Source organism: Pteropus medius, unplaced genomic scaffold (assembly GCF_902729225.1).
Source record: "Pteropus medius unplaced genomic scaffold, Ma_sr-lr_union100, whole genome shotgun sequence".
Classification (NCBI taxonomy): domain Eukaryota; kingdom Metazoa; phylum Chordata; class Mammalia; order Chiroptera; family Pteropodidae; genus Pteropus; species Pteropus medius.
Genome location: NW_024353787.1, coordinates 1,423,932 through 1,447,790, shown reverse-complemented (window position 1 = coordinate 1,447,790; position 23,859 = coordinate 1,423,932). Strand labels below are relative to the sequence as shown.

The following is a 23,859-nucleotide window of genomic DNA, read 5'->3' as shown; positions in this document are numbered from 1 at the left end:
CCCAGCTACCAAGCCCTGTCTCTGCACACCACAGTGGCCTGAAAGCACTCTGGAGATAATACCCCTCTTCCCATCCCTTCGGCTGGCTGTTCGTAGATTTGAGGGCTCACTTGGTTATTGACCAGAGCCGAACTCTTGGTCATTTGCTGCTTTTGGTGTGTGTTTGTATGTGTTGTTCGTTTTGGTGATAGGGTGAGGGGCATCATGGAACAAGCAGACCAGGTGGGAGTGGGAAGGGGCGGCAGGTCCAGGCTGGCTGTGGCTAATGTGTGGAGATCATGCCTGGCGCTGCTGGCTTGCTGATAGGCAGAGCCCATGTGTCAGGTGCCAGCTGGGGCTGGGCTCTGGGGAGGATTGAGTCAGTTCAGTGTACTATTGGCCTCAGCTTACACCCTGTGCTTTCCCAGCAGCCCCAGCCTGGCTAGGCTGACTATCAGGGTTTATAGCCTCCCCTCCAGGCCTTTCTCAATCTGACTTCCGGACAGAGCCACTCAGAGGCTGCCAGGCCCACTGCCCAGGATGTTTCTCTCTCACGACTTAGGTTTTAACTGGGAAGGTCTCCTCACGACTTCTTGCCCTACCCTCTGAAGCACCTTTACAAATGGGGCCTCAGTATCCCCACCTGTAAAAGAGACACAATGATCCTAGATTTGACAAGAGCATGTGACAGCAGCAGGAGAGGAAGAAGGCCTGGGTTCAAGTCCCCTCACTGGCCGTGTGGCCCTCTACAACTCAGCTCCCCTCCCAGAGCCTCAGCTTCCTGGCTTGCTTCACAAGTCAGCTGTAAGGGTCACACAGGCTCAGGCTGGTGCGAAGGAGAGGGTGGCGGGGCCCGGACAATGATCCTGAGACAGAAATTCAGGTGCTGAGGCACTGGTGGGGCTCAAACTCGGATAGCTACCCTGCCTGCTCTTTCCCTCTTTTGTTTTCCTGGTGCCAGGAGCTGAGAAACTGATGAGGAAACCAATGAGTATGCAAATTCCTGCTTTGCTGGGAAATGATCCTAGGGAGCTCACTGAAGATGGCCTCCTGCCAGGGCTTCCCTGAACCCCCACAGTCCCCGCACCCCGCACCCGCCCTGGGGCTCTCACCAGCAGGGGCCTGACCCTGAGTTTTCTTGCAAGTTCCGTCTCGCACATGGGTTAACCCTTATTAGGGTGCAGGATGGCTGCAGACACCTCAGCCTCCCTGGTAGAGAATGAGCTGGCCCACAATGGGAAGAAATTCCCTGCCCTAGATGTCCCAGCCTGCTCTGTCCCCATACTACTTCTCCAGCCTGAGGAAAACCCAGCAGTCCCTAAAGATCTAGGGACCTAAACTAGGAGGAGGAGAGCTTTGAGGGTCCAGGGGAGCACCTTTCCCCAGGCCCCCAAGGCTGCTAAGACCCCAAACAAGTCTAGTCTCCTGCAGAATGGTGTGGGGGAATGGCTGGGAAGAGGCTTCCACCCACCACTGCAGCTGCCACTTCCTCCCTCTGCCCACCAGCAAAGTTCTGTGCCCTTCCAACTCCCCTGTCTTTCCTACACAGAAAGACAAGACCCCTGCCTGACCCTGGGCAGGTCTCTGTCAGAGAGTGAGTAAGCAACAGAGAAACTGGGATTCGATGGGACACAAATCTAGGAGAGTAGGGGTTGTCATCAGCCTGAGCCCTGGACCCAGCCGGTCCCCAAGGGCTCGTGCCCCCAGATAAGGCAGGCCAAGGGTTAGCAATTTTGCCAATTTCTCGAATCTCTGGCTCATTATTTTTCCCCTGGAACATAGCAAAGTGGGTGGAGTGGAGAGTGGTGATTAAGAGCCTGTTCTGAGGACCTCCTATTTCATGGGAAGGGTGTGGGAGATTTGGCTGAAAGAGACAGGAAGTAGGGCCCTACAATTAAGGAAACCCAAGCCATCCAGGCCATGGTATGTAAATCCTTCCAGCTAGTTCCTGGAGGGGGAGTAGGCACTAAGCTGTCACCCTGGGGTGTGGCCTCTTGAAGCCCGAATCAAGGCAGCTGCTGGCAATCTCAGACTGATCATTCATTTAAGAAATAGCTACAAAACTAGGTGGGAGAAAAGGATCAGGCAACCCCACCCCCACCTCTACTGAGCTGGGCATGTGCTGGGAGGGCAGGTCACTCACTAGGAAGGAGTCCAAAGGCTGATTCTGGCTGCTCTCCAGAGAAAAGCCTTGCAAAGGCCAGAGCCGCTCGTGGTGCTCTGCCTGCCACCTGCTGGCACCTTCTGGTATGACTACCTGTGGAGCAGGAGCCCGGCTTAGCTGGTTAAGCCACCAGCATTGGTTTGAACAAAGTACCTAAAGACAAGTGTCTTCAGCAGGATCCAAAATCAAGAATCTAAAGAGAATAATACAGAAAGTAAGTTTGAAGGCAAAAACTTGGAATTCTTAATGGCATCTGCAGCTCTACTCTGGAAAGCAACACTGGAGGTCAGTCATACCCCCTACAAAGTTTAAAGCTCCAGAAAATTCCATCTATTCTAGATAACAAATTACCCAAGTAAAATTCTCAAGAACTGGAGGAAAGGGAAGGGAAGGGAATAAAAATAATCTGAAAGATGAAATCTCAGTGAGATCCATGTGTTTTAACCCTTTGACGCATATATACCTTTTGGCTCAGCAATTCCACTGCTAAGAATTTATCCTACAGGTACTTAATGTATTTGCAAAATGAGGTGTGTAAAACACTATGATACTATCTGAAATAGCAAAAGATGGGAAACAACATTAACTCCATCAGTAGAGGACTGGTTAAACAAATTTTGGTACACACATGCCAATAGAAATGACGAGGCAGCTGCATATATAGAACATTCTCTAAGCCGTATTGCTAGATGAAAAAAGTGAGGGTATATCAGTGTGCGTCGTGTGCTACCATTTCTGTAAGAGACACGTGTATGTGTGCATATTGCTCACGTGTGTACAAAGTTCCTCTGGAAGGATACACATGAAACTGTCTCTGGGAAGAAAAACTGGTGGCTGAGGGACAGGTGGGTTTACTTTTCACTGACTACACTTCAGTACCATTTGAATGTATGTCATTTGCATATATTCCTTGTTCAAGTTAAATATTTTAAAGCCCCCTTGGAGTATAGAAATAAGTTATGGGGCCAGGGATGTGGATCTGAGTAGGGTTGTACAGGCTAGAGGTTTCCCGTTTATTCCTGTACATGAACAGTTAAACCTTGGAGCATTTATACCTCCTCCATGTATGTTAAAAAGTAGTAACTGCCATTTATAAAGATGAAAATGGTCAAAAATCGGCAATTGCTTGTGGTTCGACCTAATATTTATTTATGAATTACCTACATGTGCTAATGAACTAATATTTAGGTATACTTCATAACACACCTCAGAGTGATGAACTAAATAAGGCTGAGCCTGCAAGTAAATATAAATGAAAGTCTTGATATGTTCTTCCCCTCCACCATGAGCCACCCTTCACAGCCTCCCCACTGGAGACGACTGCCCTACAAAGTGAGGAACAGAATCAACTCCACCACAGCCCTCTCAGCGGTGAGAACTTCTCTATGCAGAGCAGTTTTTCAAAGTGAAAACTGTTTCAAATCACAAAGCTTAGCACTTGTAAAATTCAGACATAATAACATTAGATTAACACAGGAATGAGAGTCCCAGTCCTTTCTTATTCTCTGCATCTTCCATGCACTTCACCTTCCCGGGCACTGGGAGAAGTAAATGTGTACAAAGCAGCACCACCTGGTCTCTCCACATTGTACCCAAACCAGAGCACTGCCCTGGAGCTGAGCCTCATGCACGAATGTTTAGTGTAATAATGCCTCAGTAATTTGTAGTAAAACTGAGTGGCAGAGAAATCAGATAGACTATTTCAAAACAGCATACTGACTGCTTTCAAGCTCAGGCCACTTCACACTTGCTTGCATAGGTCGAGGTGTCGAGAATACTCCTTATAGAATACTTGCATCAACCCAGCACCCAAAGGCTCCAGCTTGGAGTTGGAAATAATTCTGATGCCTGCTTCCTACTCTTTCAAAGGAATGGATTTTCTTCTAAGCAAACAGTATAAACTCAATAGTGGGGAGAATGTTTAACCTTTTTGGTCAATTCCTTAAAACACTTCAAGACCCTAAAATGTATAACAGCTTTGAAAGTCTATGCTCTCAGCCAACACTGGCCCTGTCCCAATTCGTGATGTTTCCTTTCAGTGCCTCCCCTGGACCCATGTAGCTTCTAGCCTTTTACATTGAGGGTCGTTCCTGCACAGTTGCTGTGGACAGCTTGTAGGGTCTGAGGGTATTTAGAACACTTTGAGTTTGAAAAAATTATTTCCTCAGCCCCCTGGAAGAGTATACTTGAGACTATCCAAGCAGCTTTGGACAGACACCATCCTCCCAGGGTGACAAAATATAAGTACAGTGTCTGGACTTTTTAAAAATGTCTTTACCAAAAGGGGCAAAGGACAACCTATTCCCATCTTAGAAGTAAGACTAAAGCACAGAAAACCAAATTTACACAGATGTCAGAAATCAACTAGCACGACTGCCCTCAGCCCTCCCATTCCCTCTTGTTCGTGTGGATTACAGGAGAGAAGGGAGGACATGTCACCAGTCATCTCACAGTGTAGTTTGTTAAAACAATTCATTTTCTGTCCCTGAGACCCGAAGCAAAGTACTGTTCCAAACCCAACTATCCTGGTGAGGACACACTCAGGAACTTCTTCAGGTTCTGGCCATCATTCCAGTTCAGGAGTCACTGGCGGGGGCTAAGATGGGATGATATAGGCCACCCAGAACACCTCTACTTATTGGTGGGTACTGCTACCTAAATGAATGTGTCCCTCGGTGTTAGCACCTTTGTTCTTCTGATCAGTGACTTGATCAAAGCCATTGCCTCATCTTATTTTAAAGTCAAGCAAACTTAGTTTATAATCAAGGTTTCAAGTACCTGTGACAAGCATGGTAGGCAGATATCCCTTGGTGCCTTTTTCTAAACCACCTCAATGCAGGGAACCCAAACAATCTCTCAGGTCTTGCAAATCTCCAGTATACCTGGCCGACTCACAGAAAAACTGGGAGGTTCCCCTAATTAATGATTAAACTTCAGAGAGAAAATAAATGTAAAGCAGCCTAGCTCTATGATCATATATATACATGGGTGTATTCATATATAGATACGCTTTTTAAATAATATATCTTTTTAAGAGCAGTCCTGCTATATCTCTAGGACTATAATCAAATATCTTCGGTTTGCCATATACTTTCCACAGTTGAGAAAACCGTAGGTATCCCACCCCTCTGTCCCCAAAAAGGAGACAAACCGACAAGGATACAGAATGCTTCTGCTTTTTACTGTTTCTAGCTTTTTTTTTTTTTTTTTTAAGGAACAATCTAAGAAACTATTTCCTTAAAAATCCTGGCACTGGAGTTCTGCTACCAACAACATAGCCAACATCTAAATAGCCACAGAGTCCAAAACAAAACAAAGTTTATTTGAGAACAAGAGTGAAAGCTTTTGCACATCAGACAAGGTAGAATTGTTCTGATAATAGACACCACCCATATTCAGCTCTATCAATATTATCACAAATGGAACATTTTTTTCTAACAAAGATATGGGCATAAGTAAAGGACTATGACTAAAGAGTCAAACAAAAGGTGAGGCCCCAAATCTTATCCCTTAGACTCATTCATTACAAAGGATGTAAATCACACCATCCTGTCTCCTAACGCAGTGGTTCTCAATCTGGCTTCCTATTGGAATCCTGGGGATTCTTTGAAAGAAATGCCCATAACTAGATTGTATCCTAGTCAAGAGTCTCTGGGGGGTGGGACCCAGGCATCAGTATTTTTTAAGCTTCTCAGGTGACTCCAATGTGTAGCGAAGGTAGACCACCACTGCTCCAGGCAGGTAACAGTCATCAGCGAGTTCCTCAGTCCGTCGCTCCCACGAGGAAGGGGCATCTGCCGGCACCGCTGGCTCTCGTCCCTATCTTTCACTCTGCTCAAGAACTCCATAGGTTATCAGCTCTGGGTACAACTTTGAGTCTTTCCACATGCCTTAATGATTTTAAGAGCAATATTTCATCAGGCAAATACCAGCAAAGAGAGAAAAGATGGGCAAGGAAAGAAATTTCCATAAAGCATGATACAAATAAATAAGTGAAAACACAATCTCAGGTTTAAAAGTAAAGCATGAGAAGGCAAAGCCTGTGAAATTTTATTTATACAAAAGAATAAAAATATTTTAAAAGGACTGATTTAAATTTATGTTTTTCAGCTTTCCTATTCCTCGAACATGAAACTGCTTCCGACTCAGAGATTTAAGATAGGTAATTATTAAATAAACACTTTTTACCCTTCCCCTGCAAAAAAACCCAAAGGGTCAGGTTCCCCATTTAATTATGGTAAACCAGGCTGCTCTCAGGTAAGCATACTGGCAACTCTGCAAAAAGGATCATCAGCTACGTCGGTGGGAGGTATGAGCTGTACAAAGGCATTACAAAAAGTCCCAAAAGAAAATAAGATGGTAAAAACAACAATAGAAAAATGATAAAACACAAACAAAATAAGAAAACATCAGGTATTTACAGCCTCCCTCTGAAATGCGACCTCTGTTCTACTTTCAGCATAAAACAAAAGCAGAGACCATTTCTCGATGGGTGTCACACAGGAAGCTGGTGCCAGCCAGTTTGGGGGAGACATTCATTCCAAGAAGGGAGAGATTCAGTTAGCAACTTGCTGGGATTAAAACCATGTCTTGGTCTTCCTGCAGTTCTGTTACTAAAAATGACACAAAGTAAATGATCCGACGTGGTCTTACGGAAATGACTTCTTTGTCACCACATTTCAGAACAAACTACTCAGAGTCACAGGCACTGGGTCTGGGAAAGCAGAAGTGGATGGCCATACACTCAGGTGAGGGATGTTTATCTTTGTGAGGTCAGAGGAGGGAAGCAGGGCTCTAAAGCCTGGAGGCTTCTGCACTAATGAGTCTTCTAATAGTCCTAAAGAGAGAAAAACAGTGGCCCAATTAATTCTCAGCAGAACATTGGTTTAAACTTTTAAAACAAACGAACCTCATACACTCTGCTAGGGGATTGTTCTGTAGCTAGTGATTCCATTTTAAATGTAATGTACAATATTTCACATCTGCAAATGGCCTACCTTCTGAGTCCACCGGGGGACTAAAACGCCAACTCTGCCCAAATTATTAGACATCCTGAGCTCATCGGTCAGAAAAAAAGCTAGTATTAACAATTCATTATTTAATCAAAGGGAAGTTTTCTTCAATAAAAATGTACAAACCCTCTCTCCGAAATATTTTTTAAAAAGTAAGTAACAGCTGAAAGCTGTTACAGAGGGACATCCCAGATTTAAAAAACTTAGAGATGCAACCCTAGATTAGGGACACTCAAACTCTGAAGACAAATACATTTTTCTAATCATCTACAAAATTACCAGCCTCTCTGAAATGTTCCAACCGATACTTACAGCTCGTGGTTTTTTGTTTAACTTCAGATCAATCCTGTATAGGAAAGATAAAAGATATTTGCATTTTAATTTACAGAAAAAGAGTTGAGAATCAGCTACTGCATAGGGCACAAGCTATAACAAAGACTATTTGGTTAAGTAAAATCCACATTCTTCATTAGACTATGTCATATTTAGTTTATCCAGATATTATTAAACAGGTATTTAAAAACATGAGCAGATACTCTTTGCCAAAAGGCAAACATAGGTGACTCAAAAAGAAATATATAGCAATTATAAAAGCCATATAATTTTTTAAAATTATTCCAAAATTATATGTTAAAAAGATTGGATTAAGAGGGCATGCTCTACATTAATGTGTTAGCTCTGTAACTATATCACTGATAATCACTGAAACACATGGTGATTAAGAACAGGAAAGAGACTAGGAGTTTGTATTTCTGGACATGAAACACAAAAGAAATTAAAACAAATTTCAATTTTTAAATCTTTCTATAGCAAAATATCAAGATCTTAAACTATTAATCTCCTTATGAAGCAAAGCCAGAAAATCAATTTAAATATGAATTAAAGAAGTTATCTATTTTAAAAGCAATTAAAATGCATAAAAGTGAAGTTTACTTAATTTTGCTGAAGTTATTAAATAAAATGTTACCTCCATCACGTTTTTCTGTTTTTAAAAAAAACTTCCCAGCCTAACCTAATATACATACCTACAATTAAACAGATAAACTATGGGTTAGAAAGGTCTCAAAAAGGCATATTGGTCTCTACATACTAAACAACACAGCACAAATACTAATTCAAATCAAACTTACTCAAAGTCATAATCAAACATGCCAGACGGGCTGAGGGGCAGCATTTGAAAGGAAGAAAGCAATAGACATTAATATACTAATTGAATACATTAGTCGATTAGCCACCCTAACAAGGTTTGTAGAAACAAAATCAGCTTTAAGAATCTTAAGCCATAAAGTTTCAAACATCAAAGCACCAAAGATTTTGTGGTTGGGAGATTCCCTTCCCTCTATGGTTTTCATATCAGAAGAACAGACTATGAAAGGAAAAGTTATTTCATTAGAAAACTAGATACCTGCAGGCCTTGTATTAGCTGTCAGATTCAGAGTTAGAACTTTGAAAATATTTAATTATAATGACAAATATAATTAGGACATTAGAAGAAATAGAGAAAGAAGGGTTTAGTCAGTCATATAGTGAAAGGCGCTTTGAAGACAGAACTAACAACTCAGCAAAACATACTTGCACTAAAATCAAAGATAAAAACATTATACATTTTTTAAAAAAGAAAAAACATTTTGCAACTTTTAACTCAAATTATATGTTCTAGTCCTGTCCAGGGAACATGGTAATCCTTGTCTACAGCATTCATCCTAGAAGCCAAGGGTCGAATGAATAAACTTCAGTGATTGGTGAGTCTTGTTCCAGAAACTGCAGAGCCTGAACGGTGATGGCAGTTAACTGTTTGTGTCAGGGCTACAGGTATGGAACACCAAAGTCTGCAGCACCCCTATGAAAACAAAGGAAAGTTGATACCCACAAGCACCCAAGCCTCAGGGATCTGGATGGGAGTAACATGAGAAGGAGACCATTTGGGGCCATCACTGCTAACAGACTGTGGTCTGGAGAGACCCCCCAAAGCAAACATGAACCCCGAGCATGGCACCAGCTCCTTAGATGGTTCCAGTGCCTTTTGGACTATAGACAGATGGTAAAACAATATGCGAAATGGCTATCTTTTTCTCCTAGCCAATATTTGCAAGAGTGAAGCTGGAAGAAAGCTTAACTTCAATAACCTTTATGCAACAGTTTCACTCATTTGGGAGTGTACAGTAAGTGTGAAAAACAGCAACTATCAAAAATTTAACTTTCGGCTTCACTTATCTTTGTTCATAAATTAAAGTGGACTGTACCTACTTAATGAAAACGTCACAAACTACCTAGAAGAATTTTAGAGTTTGGTATAGAAGTTTACCTAAAGAAAAAGCTGTAAGTTATTTCAATTTTTTTCTTTAAAGATACTGGGACTTATTGTTCAGATATCATGTAAAATATAAAAATTCAGAACAATGTGATCATTTATGAATGCTAAAAAATTATTTGATAAATTATCATATTCCTGAAAAGGACAACTTCGAAAGTTATTCCTTTTTGCTAAAGTACCACATTTGCTTCCACTTTGCTTTACTCACCACTAAACAGTGCCTGGCACATAGTAGGTACTCAGACATTTATTGAAATAATTTACTATTGACTTGATCTGACTTTACTGTGGCATGTTGGAGGAGAAACAAGTACTATACTGGGTGCAAACTTACAAATGTGTACAAAATGCTCCACCCTCACCTCCACTCTGTCAGACCCACTAAGACAGGGGTCCCCAACCATGGGGCCGCAAATCAGTACCAGTCAGTGGCCTGTTAGGCCATACAGCAGGAGGTGAGCGGCGGGTGAGCCAGCAAAGCATCATCTGTATCTGCACCCGCTCCCCAGTGCTGGCATCACCACCTCAGCTCCACCTCAGCTCATCAGGCATTAGATTCTCATAGCAGCACCAGTCCCTAGTGCCAAAAAGGTTGGGGACCGCTGTACTAGTGGTCAAGGAGGCGAGGGGTTTGGGCCAGACACATTTCCTGACTAAAGATGTCAGGAATCTGAGCCCCTTAAATGGTCACTGAGGTGCCACTCAGGCATACTGAACCTGTTTTCCCAAGAAAGAAGGCAAAGCAGCCCCACCCTGCTCCCTGGGGCAGGCGAGTGCCTAAATCCAAGGGAGAAGCCCGGCCAGATTAAACCAGAGAAATGACCACAGGACCCTGTTTTCCAAACAGAAACACCATTTGTGAAAATAATAACTAACACTAGAGATCTTTAAAAGTCCTAGTATTTTTCTGGAAAGAGTTAGCTTCTAGGGCCAGGAGAGAAAAGGGAAGGAAAAAGTACTGTTCCTATGAAAATCTACTAGAAACCTGCAAGAAGTTAAGTTCAATGCCTAATACCATTTTATCATCAGCTGATCATGTTGCTAAGAAAAATAAAGTATTATCTGAAATAAACAATAGCTATCTAGAGTCTATTTGTATTAGTAATAGAAAAAAATGTTCTAGAAACTTTCATGGAGTTTCCCCCCTATTCTAGACACTCTGAAATAAGAAAAGCATCATAGCTGTAAAATGAGGCAGGAGTAAATTTAATAAAAGCAACACAGAGCATGACATTTAATTATCTTGACAATTAAAAAAACATTTTTAAGAGTATGGTACTCTGCAATTGCTTGTGATAAGCTAGCATCGGTCCTATCACAGTGATCAAATGATATGTAGCCTTACAAAAAAGAAAAGATATGTAATTTTTGCTATTTCTTCCTGCACTTAAGAGATTGGCATGGTGATCTGTGGTTTACCGAAAAATGTTAAGCAGCAGTCCTTAGTCTATTTGGAGGAAATTTATTTCTGCAGTCTAAACACCACTACCACTGACAAGAAAAACTCTTAAAAGAATTAAAGAATCAGTTGATGCCAAGGAGGCATAAACCAGTTAGTTAATTCTATATTATCCCCGTGTGCCATACCCTTGGAGCTAACAATTTAATACCTTGGGCACATGGAGGAATATCCTACAAGTTTACAAAGGAACCCAACCCAGAAGCAAACTGGAGGACAGGGAACACCACCCCAGATGCCTCCTTTCATCTCTTCAGCATGCAGGCTCCCAGGAAAAGCCAGCCTCTGGATACCTGGTTTCCGTGCTTCCCAGAAGGTCTGAGGCCAAGGCAAGAATTCCTCTCCTTGGAAACTATGCGTTACCCTCCCTGAGTGCAGGTGTATAATTTCCAATTATCTGAGTTAATAGGCTCCATATCATCATACAAACCCCAAGCAGAGTGAATGCTAACATCCTCTCTGGGTGACACCTGACCTCTCTGTCCACTGATGTCATTCCTATCTCATTACGCACTGCAAAAAAAACACAGTGGACAAATGTTATCTAGGAAGACACGCTCACATCTTATAGACTTTATACTGTTCCTCTGATATCTGAAACCAGCATATTGCAGAGATACATAAAAAAGAGAGATCACAAGCAATCGAAATACTTGGATTTAAAAAGAAAAGAAGGCATGTCAGATTAGTCCTCTCCACACACGAGGGAACAAGAGCAGGCAGGGGTAAGGGTGAAGAACAAAGGACTTGATCCTACTGTGTAGCTTCCCAAAATGACTAGTGGCATTTTTCAAATACTATTACACAGATTCCATTTCTATTTCCCCTTTCCCACTTCTAAAAAAAAATCTAAATTCACTGTATTCAACAAAGTTTTTATGGAATAAAATTCTTCTACACTAGAAACAGTGAGAAGGCTGTCCTCCTGCATGGTTACACTAACGTCCACCAATTCTTCCCTTAGAAAGAGAAAAATCAGTCTGTTTCATTTGGACCAGCAGAAATTCTTCCCAACAGCGACAGAAGGACTGAACCAATTCTGAAGAATTTTTATTCTAGTAAAGTCCCTTCACAGCATTGGTCTTGGAAGCTGTGGGCAGTGGGGTCGGTTGGGGCCTTAGGGGTTACGGGGTGTGGGGGTTGGTCCCTGCCACTGACCTGTGCCGGTTTTTATTCTTTCGTTTTTTATGGCTGCTGTGATGACTCCCTGAGGAAGTAGAAGAAGCAGCTTTCTGAGGTTTCACCCCCTGCACAGATCCATCCAGATCCTCAGGGTCCTCCTGGCTAGGCTCATTTTCCTGATTGTGGAAGTCTGGAGAAGTATCACTTTCTGTCCCACTTCCTGGTTCCCCTGGAGGGAATAAACACAAATCCCCAGAAATATCATCAGAATCCCTCAGGTACTCTGTCAGTCAGGAGAGATCTTTTTGAGCATTAATATGTAGAAAAAGACTATATTCCTATCCCCACTGACCATACCTTCTAATTGACAAGATACATACAGTCAGGCATCAAAATTACCAGAGTTCCTGAAGAACATGTAATCTTAAACAGTGTAACCAGAGGCAACAGATCTAAGGGAGATGGGATCACACAACCTGGATAACCTGCATAAAGGTTATTTAAACACACACTACACTAATAGAATTAATAATTATACAAGAAGCATTACTGAAAACAGGTCTTTGGGAGGTGAAGGATGATCTTGAGAAAACTTCCTATTGCTAGATCTGGTTCCTTCCCCAAACCATACAGGAATCCAGCCCTTCTATCAAGAAAAGGGACCCATGAGGATAGCCTCGTTACCTGAGTTACTCCAAGAAGACTCAAGAATATTATTTTTTAAAATAGTAATAATACTCTTCAGCTGACACATGTTCCCAATTTTGAAACATCCCTTAGATATTTTAAATACGCAGCTTCAAGAATAATTTGTATAAATATACATATTTTAAGAATTATATATATTTTGATAAATGTATACTTTTTTTTCCTGAAAGGAATTTCTTGAAACTCTAATAGATAAAGATGGAGGAAGACTTTCACTTTACTTTGACTGCTGAAGTATCCTAAATATGTAGCTTTATCTGTTTCTAAAATTTGTCAAAAGGGGTTATGTGGACAGCAGGACCAGGGGCCAGTTTTCTTTTTATGTCTTTGTTTTATAAACTGCTGGGAAGAAATTTCAAATTGAGTAAGTAGCACATGGATACAAGAAGTAAAAGAGGTGGTCCCCCAAAAGCAAAAGAAACAGAACCAGATCTCTAAAATCATGAAACCCTATTTCTGGACACCTCATGAAACAACAGAGGGAGCTCTAGAATTATGCACCTAGAAAAAGTATATTGACCAATCCGGCTCTTCTAAAGTTCAGGAAAAGAGATTTCATATAAAATTAGCAAAAGAACTTTGAAATTTACTACATCAAGATTGTGTGGCATTGGCATAAGAACAGACATACAGATCCAGAGAAGAGAATTCAGAGTCCAGATATAAATAAATCCTTAACATACATGATCGATTGATTTTCAGCAAGGGTATATTGACCAATCTGGCCCTTCCAATGCTGACGGGACAAATCTATTAAAAGATATTGATGAGCAAAATGAGCTATTTATTCATTTGGGCCACATGCTATGGGAGCACTGAGTAAATGGATGAGTTGGTCATATTCTATAAGGTAAGCACATATGTGCATACACACGTATGCAAACACATACAAAACAGTGTAAGTTGAATCAAAGCCCTATGAATGAAGTAACCACCTATATTACCTCTCTTAAAAGGTAACAACTTAGGCAGTAATCAATGTCCCAAAGTACTGATATGGATATTAAGTATCATAGAAGTCAGAGAAGAAAGACTGGATTATTCAGGAAAAGATGCAATGAAGGGGTGAAATTTAAACTAGACCTTGAAAAATGATAAGCCAAAATAAGTACAAAAACAGCACAAGCAAAAACATAGAGGTGAGAAAACACAAAGTATATTTGGAACAAATGAATCAAATAACATCACTTCAACAGAGAGCTTGAAAAATGAGAGGTGAAATAGAATGACAGATTAAGAGTACTCATAAATGTCAGATTAAGGGATTTTATCTAGAGAGACAGTATGAGGTGATGATTAAGAGAACTGACTTATTGCTTAACCTTTATGGGTGTTTCCCCATTTGTAAAATAAAAATTCTTTCTTTCATCTCTTATGGACCAGGCACTGGACTAGACATTGGGGCTACAGCAGTGTTCCCTATTTTCAAGGAGTAGCTTTAAGGATTAAACAAGATAATGCAAGTAAAATGCTTAGTGTCCGGAAAACAGTTAAGTGTTCAAATCTCAATATCCTTGAGATCTACGAGCATGCAAGTCAAATTCTAAACAAACAGTAAAGACTAGTTGTTAGCAGGGTATCATAACAAGGCGAAGCTATCAAGAATGTCTGAGTAGAGAACTGACATATAATGAATATTTACTGAGTTCTCTATACAAATCTGTGTTTTAGGATTATTAGGCTAGAAGAGGTTTATAAGAGGGACTGGAGCCAGGGCGACTAGATGAAACACTGTTAACATACAAAGTGAGACACAAAGTAAGAATAATTTTCTTCCTTGGCTCGTGGAACCAGAAGAAGAGTGATGGCAAAAGGGGTGGGTGACAACATCTCAAAGTGTACCAGCTACTCAGTCAACCGTATGGTGCTGCCACCATGGAAAGACACATAAGTTTGTTTCTTACTGACATAAAAATATGTAACTCATTTTTAGAGCAAAGAACATCAGATGTTGATTAAGTTTAATGAGTCTTCAAAATGAGACACTCTACTTGTTAAAAGAAAGAAATAGCTATTATATAGTGCCAGTGCAATAACTTCTGATCAGCACAAAAAGTTTAAAGGAGGAAAGGAAGATATCCAGAACAACAATTCATGCAGTTATCTACTTACCCACTGGAATGATGTAAATGCTGAGGAGAGATTTGGTTTGATGAAAGCTTCAGAGGAGTCCGGTAAAACAAACAGTAGAGACTGTGCTGATCCTTTAAAGGAAACTGGATAAAATCTGCCTGTTTTGTTTTTCTTTTAATCTTTTAAAAATTACATACAATACTTCACTAATCTGCATAAAATTCTCCTTTGGGGACCATGCTAATCTACTTTATCATGTCTTAGCCAAGGAAGCACAAAGTAAGGCATTTTTTAAGAAAAATTTTCAGAATAGTGTGTAAATAAAATGCTGAAAGTACAAAACTCTAAAATCTTTGAGAGCTAAGAATATGCAAGTCAAAATTCAAGAAAAGAGTATTCACTTTATTGCCACCAAAGATCAAAAACAGAGGTCATTCCACAACGTCTGAGACACTAAAGAGATTCTTTACAAAGGAAAAGAAATGAAAGGCAAGGCAGATCATTCTTCTCATGAAATTAAAGCTTTGTTTAATCACCTGGGTCTTCCAGGGATACCCAAGCCCCAAACTGGGTTTAAAGAGGTCCAAGCACCTAGCAGAAGCAAACGAGTCTTCTCTGGAAGACAGAACTTTTGTTCTGCCCTCATAGTATTCCACAAAGACTTTTAATAATAATGAGCAGTACACGAAAATAACCAAACATACAGGGAGATAAGATTTCATGAGTAATGACCAGCAGAAACAACAAACAAAAGCAGGTCATTAAAGACTTCAGAAATTGATATGAAAGGCTTTAGAATAACTGTGCATATTATACTTAAAGAAGTAAAAGACAAGTTTAAAAATAACTACCAAAAAAGCTATTGAAAAATTACATAGCAGATATTTAAAGTAATTAATTAGACTATCTGGAAATAAAAATGTAATAACAGAAGATTTAAAGTCAAGGGATGGTTTAACATCAAATCAGATTCAACTGAAAAGACAATGAGGAACTGGTAGTCCAGAAAAAAAATCACTCATAATGCAGCACAGAGAAAAAAAGAAGATATAGAAGAGATAATGAAAAACATAAAGGATAAAATTAGAAGGTTTAACATACATTTAACCAGAGTATCAGAAAGAGAAAACATAAAACAAATGCAGTATCTGAAAAGATAAGTTAGGAATTTTCCAGGACTGATTTAAAAAAACACCAAACCGCAGTTCAAGAAGTCCAGTGAAACCCAAGCCAGATGAAAAAAATAAAATAAAAAATTCATACTTAGACACATTGTAGTTAACTACAGAAAATCAAGACAAAATAAAATCTTAAAAATAGCAGGGAGAAGTGGTAATGGAGGCGGTGAGACAAAATGCAATAGGAAAACTTTAAAGGGGCTCTGACCATTTGAATTAATGAACTCCAGTAGTTATGTAATTCTGTATACCCTATTACAAAGAGAATTCAAGGCAGTTTAATGAGACTCTTCTAATAAAATCCAATAAAATAAATTTAAAATGAGATAAGAAAAGCAAAGAGGAAAGTAAGCTGGATGTAGTACTAAGATTCAGTCTCAAAATATATGCTATAAATTCCTATTTGCTTTCTAGAGGAGAACCACACATTTGGCTTTAAGCATTTTAGCAGTCAATTATAAGATTTTCACTAAAAAAAAAAAAAATAGCCTGTCAGGGAAAAGTTATTCTTAAAGGAGATGATAATGAGAATGATAATAACAATTGTAACATCTTCTTACAATGGAAAGATACATTTTACAAGACCAAATGCAACTATGTAGGGAAGACCAAGGTATACCAGTATGATGTGTTGCAGAGGTGAGGCTCAATCTAGGAGGAAGATTTTAGGGTAATGCATAGTCTGCTTATGCTCCATAAAATCTTTAATACATAAGTACTTGTTTCAGTCAAGCTTCTGAAAGCAGTGGCTTGAAGAGTCTTTTCCTGACAAGTACTTAGGTGTAGCTATTCTGTGTGAATAACTGGGTAGAGAGTCATATACTAACCTATCTGCTAAGTCAGGGACAGGATAATAGGTTCTTGTGAAAACTGAGAGTCAGATATCATTCTATCTCAACTCACAGGAACGAGATCTAGAATATTCCTTAGCCAGTATTATTACTCTACAAAGCAGATGAAATGGCTCTATACTCTTAAAGTGGCATTAATTGAAAAGAAGTAAGATTTAACTGACAGTCATAGCAAAAGAGAATTCAAAAGGACTTGGTACAACTGATTAGGCTGGTGAAAGAAGTAAAGATGTCTACAAAGTTTTGAATGAGGGAGAATAGAGATATTGTAACAGAAAAATTAGGCAGACACATTCTAGAAGAAACAGAATAGCTCAGTTTTAGACAAAATGTTTGGGTTTAACAACCTGAGTGGAAATGTCTAGAATGCATTTTCTAGAATTTTCTAGAAATATATGACTAAAGCTCAAGAAAGGGGTTAAGGATAGAGCTAAAATTTTAGAAATCTGTACATAGACATAATAATTGAAGTCACTGAGTAAATTCCCAAACTACCAAAATCCCTTTTCCTCAAACTACTGCCCCAATGCAAACAAAATAACTGGATCCCACAAAATATACCATCTGAAAGAAATAGAAAGCCACTACACAAAAAGCAAGTTGTATTTCAAAGTCATCCAACACACTGGGAGAGCATCCAAAACAGCTACACAGAGTATGACTCAGAAAGATAAATGCACAGGTCTATATTCCCTCACTAGAAACATAACAGAATTAGATTGTATGGCTCACAAACAGAGAATGCCAATTTCTCTACAAAGTAAATACTACCTACTCTCCATTTTATATTTAGGAATACACAGGTACATTCTGTTTGCAGGATCAGAATTTCCTAAGAATTATTAAGTTTAGTACATAGGGATTTATTAGATATGTCTGAAATCTTCCATGATAAAATTTTTTTTAACTTTAAGGAAATTCCCTAAGACTTATCGGAAGTGAAGATATACTTTTGCATCTTTCAGCAGCTAACATCAACCTTCCTGTGATAAAAGAGGCAGGAAGGAAGGACATGATAATTTCTTTCTCATAAGAAAGACATGATTAAAGATACGCGAAAGAATTACTAACTTCTAGAAAGAAAACCCAAGAGTAAAAGAGATGCAATCTTCAGATAATACAGTTAGATAGGAATTAAAGATAGGAACTATGGTAGCTTCAAAATAAATTGATGAAAAAGTAAAAACATAAACTTACTCTTTTCAATCAGCTGGTCCTGAACTCCTGCCAAAGCGCTTACTGCCTAAAAAAAAAAGAAAAAAAACACTAGTTGCTAGAAAAATTATCGCAGACCTCAGGAGAGCACTCACAGAAAAGAGGGAAAGAGAAAGCTCACAGAAATTTAACAAAAGTCTTCCACAACAATGTGCCACATAAAGACCCCCGCATCCCACTTACAGCTGCTGAAGTAACTGAGGATTTACTGAAGAGTCGCTCGGCTTCCTTAAACTTCCGGTTCCTTCGATCGTTTTTGCTATTGGAGTTTCTAAAACATACACAAGAATTCATTATAAGCACCAAGCTCCATCTATGGCTCAAGCTGAGGATGTGTCCAGGCAAATGTAAGGAACTCTTTTTGTTTTTTATTGCCCCCACACCACTTAGCGTGGCCAAAACGACCTTTATGCTGAATGCCTATGTAGACAGCAGTGTTTTCTAATGCATGGAATGTGCTCCACTGTGGAATATGAGATTACTTTAGTTGGTTCATAATCATTTTCATCTTAATATGTATTTATCTTAATGATTATTAAAAACAACTAGCAAAGACTAGTGATATGAAGTGTCTCTGTTAAACAAACCTAATTTTAAAAATTTAAATTAAAAAATCAAGGTTCCTTAGAGAAATGACTGATAATCAGGTCTAGGACAAGCAAAGGACAAAGTGACAAAAAGGAAAAAGTGCTCAGACTAGTAGGGTCATGTCAAAAGGACAAAGGAATCAGCTTAAGGAGGACCCCTCTGGCCACATTTGAAATAAACTAAGCATCAAAAAGGATAATGATGGCTGTGTTGGCTTTGTGAAAAGTCACTGAGCTGTGCATTTATGATCTGTGCACTTCTCTGTTAATCTCAATAAATTAATTTATACTAAAAAATAAACCTCTACGATAAAAAAGTGACAGCACTATGTCCCAACACTGATTTTTTTAAAAAAAATCCATGAGTCTATAGTGACTAAAAAGAGAAAGAGAGAAAATGACAGAGGAAAAGGGAAGGCTTTTCTTTCAGAATACCAGTAATAAATGTAAAAAGAATAGTAAACTTAGAATCACCATTTTGCAACTTCCAGTATAATAAGTTATTCAGCTAAGAATCAACAATGTATCATAAAACCACTGAATAAAAATTGGAGGGGAGCAATATATTCCCACTGCCTAAAAGTGTAAACTCCAAATTTACTAACTAATTACAAAGAGAAAAAAATAAACTTTCACAATAGAGAAATCATATGGTCAAACTTAGGAGCACCAATAATAGGACAATCTGACATTATAGACCTCCTGATAAAATAGAGGTAAACAAGAGGTACACAAATCACTAATGCAACATTCCTACCAAAAATGTTGAAAGCATCTCTCATGAGGTCACGGTAAGAAAAATCTGGAAGTGGGACAGTCTACAAGACAATGTCATAAACAATATCACCACCAAAAAGGGTGAGAGACTCTCCTAAATTAAGAAACATCGCAGCCAAATGCACTAAAAAATTCTGACTAGATCAAAACAAAGTAGCAAAGCATGTTAGAGACAATTAGGGAAATCTGAATAAAGACTGTGATTTAGATGTTACTATTAATGTAGTGCTAATTTTTCTAGGCATGATAATTGTGGCTAAGAAAAATGTTCTTATTAGGACATAACTGCTGACATAATTAGAGGCAATGTGTCACGATACCTACTTCTTTTAAATGGTTTAGCAAAAACAAAACAAAAAACCCCCTAAGTATAGGGGGGAAAGAGAAGATATAATCACAAAGGGGCAGCATCACAGAGGTCTTTGTGGTGATGGAATAGTTTTGTATCTTGATTGCAATGGTGGTTATACGAATCAACACAGGTTAAAATGATAACTACATACACACATGGTACTAATGTCAATTTCCTGGTTTTGATGTACTATAGTTACATAAAACCTACTGGGGAAAACTAGGTGAAGGGTACATGGAACCTCTCTATATTATTTTTGTAACTTCCTATGTATCTATAGCCATTTCAAAATTTAAAAAAAATTTTAATGTAGATATAGGTGTGTATGTTTATATATTATAGAGAAAGAGGAGAGAGCAATGTGGCAACAAGTTAACAATCGGTGAATGCTGGTGAAGGGTATCAAGTATTCATGTACTATTCTTTCCATTTTTCTACAGATTTTTAAATTTTTGAAAAGTTTAGAAAGTTTTCAAGAATAACAGTACTAAATACATAGCAGTAGGGTTGGCATACAGGTATGGCAAAGATTGCGAGGGTGGAATTCATGACTGATTAAAATGTGGAAGACACTAATAGAATGCTGTTGTGTAAGGCACACTTCACTTACGCCTCACACACCCCTGTGCCATAGGCCCAACTTTCTCTAGTCTACAGATGTAGGATTTGTCCAGGATGACTCAGTAAGGCTGAGCCAGAGTCCAAAGTTCAAGCCCAAACCTCTTTCCACACTACCACTTAGTGCTGCCTCCCTGTAAAGTTGCTACTAAGAACATACACAGCCCTAAAAACAAGCATTAGTCACAATATAAACATTACAGGCTTCTGACACTCACTTTTGGTTGGTCAGATACCTATCCCAGCCACGAATAATATTGCCATACATCTGAGTGTCTTCCAGGTAGCTTCCTTCAAAAGCATAGATCTGTCTCTCCAGGTTTGCCAGTGTTTCCTGAGATGAAAAACAAGGAAATGGATGCCTTTTAAATGCAAACATTAAGTATGACCAAATTGAAATCTTGATATTAGACTTATAAACTCAAGCATGACTACACTAAACCACCCTTGTGGAGAGACAAATGATATGGGAACCGGCAGGCTGTTTCGGACTAAGACAGTCTAGATTTGTCTTGTTGGATCTTTTTCGACAAGAGAATAAAATATATAGAGCCTGTCCCCTGAAAAATATATACACGTGCAAAATTTTGTATATACGTCAGAGGGTTCATGCAAACCCAGTTGTCAAGAACCCCGGCTCAGGCAGGCTCCACCCCCACGCATAAAAGGCATTGCTATCCGAGAGGGAAGGGCCAGCAGCCTTCCAGCGCCAACTCGCTCCCCTCCCCGTAGTCTCAGAAAGGCCGCCTGTACTGGGCAGCCAGTTGCTATGGAAACCTGGATGGACAGCTTCGGGTGAGATGGGCCTCCCTAGGTGCCCACGCAGAGGGGAGGGAAGGCTTAGCCACCAGGGTGCAGGAGACCTTGGATGCATGTCACAATTCCTAATTCCCTAGGCTGAGTCCGCTCCCCTAGCCTGTCATCGTCTAGATGTTCCCAAACGCATCATGTCCCTATCAAAAATTCTATCCAATGGATCTACTCCTGGTCCCCAAAAGGACATGCGCCCCTCCATCCTCCAAAGGCCAGGCTGGATGACTGGGTGCCCTTCCCACAGCCGCCTCCTACCCCACCCCGCCAAAGCCCACGGGCAAACCCGAACCAATCTTCTACAGCCTACCCAACCCTCAAAGACCACGAACCCGCCCACCCTCATCCACCCGCCAAAGCTCACGGCCACTCGCCTTTTTAGGGCTCCCATACATAAGCCCCCAGCCCCAAATGCCATCCTTCCTCCAAGCCCGCCGCCCGCCCGGTGCCCCTTCCTCTCCCCGGCTCCGCGCCCCGCCCCCCGGGCCCGGGCTTCCGCACGGCTAAGAAGCCGAGGCACCAGCGGCCCGCGGAATGCGCAGCCCGGCCTCGAGCCGCGGGACTCCCAGCTGCCGCGCAGTGCCCGCGGAGTAACGGCCTGGCGCGGCCGGGCTGGGGCCTGGAGGCGAGGAGCAGGCGCGGGACCTCCACCGGGAGTCCCCAATGCCAGCCCCTCACCGCCAGCTCCTGCTTCCGCTTCACGAGCTCCGCCAGCTCCCGCCGGGTGTCCGGGATCTGCGGCGGCGCCGCCTTGTTGTGCATCGCCATGTTGGGCTGAGGCGGGCAGCGGCGGCGCCAGCCTAGGGGCGGTCCCTGCGCGCCACCGCCCGCCAGGGGGCGCCCGCGCCGCACTGCGCCTGCGCGCGCGGCTTCCGGAGCCGGGGTCCAGCAGCGCTCTGGGCCTTTGCCTCACCCGCACTGTTTTTGGAGGACCGGGTTAGTGGGGCTTTCCGCTTTTGGTACTTCATTCATTTCTGCTCCTGGTGGACGGCTGACCTTTACAGACACCGCAAATTCACCGTGCCAACCCAGACTCCTAAGTCACCTCAGTGAATGACATTCACTGTCCACCGAATTGCCCAAGTCAGAAACCTGGGTATCATTCTCACTCTCCCTTACCTCCTTAATCCCATCCAAAACTAGGTCCTCTGGACTCTGGAATGGCCCGCAAATCCATTTGCTTTTGTCTGCCACCTCCCTCGTTCAACCAGACCCTCCTTATTTTGGAGTACATTATTCCAATAGACTTCTGTTGCCACAATTAAATTTCATTTAATCCTTACACAGTGGTGCCAGGATTTCTTTTTTGGAAAACAAATGTGTCACTCCCCTGGTTTTAACTTTTCAGTAGCTTCCCATTGCTCTTTAGAGAGATGAGCACTGTACATGCAGTGGTTAAGGACGCAAAAGAGCCGGAACTGCCTTGTTAAAAATCCTACCTCTACCACGAAGTTGTGCCACCTTGAGCAAGTAACCAAATTTCACTGTCTTAAGCTCCTTATCTGTAAAGTGGAGGTAATAATAGTACCTACCTAATACAATTGTCTGTAAGGGTCTTAGCTAACACTCTAGCTAAGTGTTAGTTTTTATCATTAAGTCCAGTCTCATTACCTCTGTTTTCACTTGGCCTGTGCTTACTTCTCCATCCTCAGCTCTCTCCGTTTTTCAGGGTTCTGCAAATTTCACTATCATAAATCTAGGTAAGGTTTTTTTCTTTTTCCTTCCTTCCTTCCTTCCTTCCTTCCTTCCTTCCTTCCTTCCTTCCTTCCTCCTCCCTCCCTCCTTCCTTCCTTCCTTCCTTCCCCCTTGCTTAGAAGTCTTTGGTTTTCTACAATCTGTGGATTGGTATCTTTCACCAATTCTGGGAAATTCTCAGCAATTTGTCTTCAGATATGCCGCTGCCTCATTTTCTCTCTCCTTCAGGAACTAGAATAAGCATAATAATCTTTTTATTCTTTTTTACTCTCTATCTCTTTTTCCGTCTTTTTGTCTCTCTGTTAGATTCTGGGTAGTTTCTTTTGTGTGTTGATCTTATAATCTGGGATCTTGCTGAACTCCCTTATTAGTTCTAGGAAGTATTTTTGTAGATTTCTTGGCATTTTTTATACGAACAATCATTTCATCTTCAAATAAGGAGTTTTATTTTTTCTTTTTCAATCTGTATGCTTTCTTTCCTTTCCTTGCCTTACCATGCTGACTAGGACTTCCAGTTCTTTGTTGAATAAGAGTGGTCAGAGTGGACATCCTTGACTTGTTCACTGTCTTAGGAGGAAAGTAATGTCTTTCACCACTAAATATGATGTTATTGTAAGGTTTTTGTAGATGCTCTTTATCAAGTTGAGTAAGTTCCCCTCTATTCCTGGTTTACTGATAGTTTTTTATCATGAATAGGTATTAAATTTTGTCAGATTCTTTTCCTGCACTAATTGATATGATCATAATTTTTCTTCTCTATCCTCTTGGTATAGTGGATTACACAGATTCATTTCCAAGTGTTGAACCAGCCTTGAATATCTGAAATAAACCTAACTCAGCTAAGTTTATAATTCTTTTTAAATATTGTTAGATTCAATTTGCTAATATTTTATTGAGGATTTTTGTGGCTAAATTTATGAGGCGTTGGACTGGAAGTTTGTGTGT

The 23,859-nt window shown here is 40.6% G+C and overlaps 1 protein-coding gene across 4 annotated transcripts; it reads right to left on the bottom strand.

Moving 5' to 3' along the window:
- Positions 1–5,444: 5,444 nt before the first annotated feature.
- Positions 5,445–22,055, bottom strand: MEAF6 (MYST/Esa1 associated factor 6). Of its 4 annotated transcripts, XR_005650327.1 has the most exons (8): positions 21,898–22,055; positions 20,628–20,743; positions 18,259–18,346; positions 18,058–18,103; positions 12,087–12,279; positions 8,123–8,180; positions 7,468–7,501; positions 5,445–6,980 (listed from the first exon to the last, which is right to left on the bottom strand). XR_005650327.1 is itself a non-coding variant. In XM_039850952.1 (7 exons), the coding sequence occupies exons 1-7, from the start codon at positions 21,985–21,987 to the stop codon at positions 6,972–6,974; spliced, it is 576 nt and encodes a 191-aa protein (XP_039706886.1). In that variant the 5' UTR covers positions 21,988–22,055; the 3' UTR covers positions 5,445–6,971. The 4 variants fall into 4 exon arrangements, 3 of the variants coding, with proteins under 3 accessions (XP_039706886.1, XP_039706888.1, XP_039706887.1); XM_039850952.1 differs by lacking the exon at positions 8,123–8,180; XM_039850954.1 differs by lacking the exons at positions 5,445–6,980; positions 7,468–7,501; positions 8,123–8,180 and adding an exon at positions 8,196–8,315.
- Positions 22,056–23,859: the final 1,804 nt, after the last annotated feature.

Excerpts from the sequence above, each read along its gene's own strand:
- MEAF6 (XM_039850952.1), bottom strand. The coding sequence starts at position 21,987 with ATGGCGATGCACAACAAGGCGGCGCCGCCGCAGATCCCGGACACCCGG. Across the intron at positions 18,104-18,258 it reads CCTCAGTTACTTCAGCAGCT|GCAGTAAGCGCTTTGGCAGG; the intron begins GTAAGTGGGATG and ends TTTTTTTTTTAG. Across the intron at positions 7,502-12,086 it reads AAGAATAAAAACCGGCACAG|GATTGATCTGAAGTTAAACA; the intron begins GTCAGTGGCAGG and ends TTTCCTATACAG.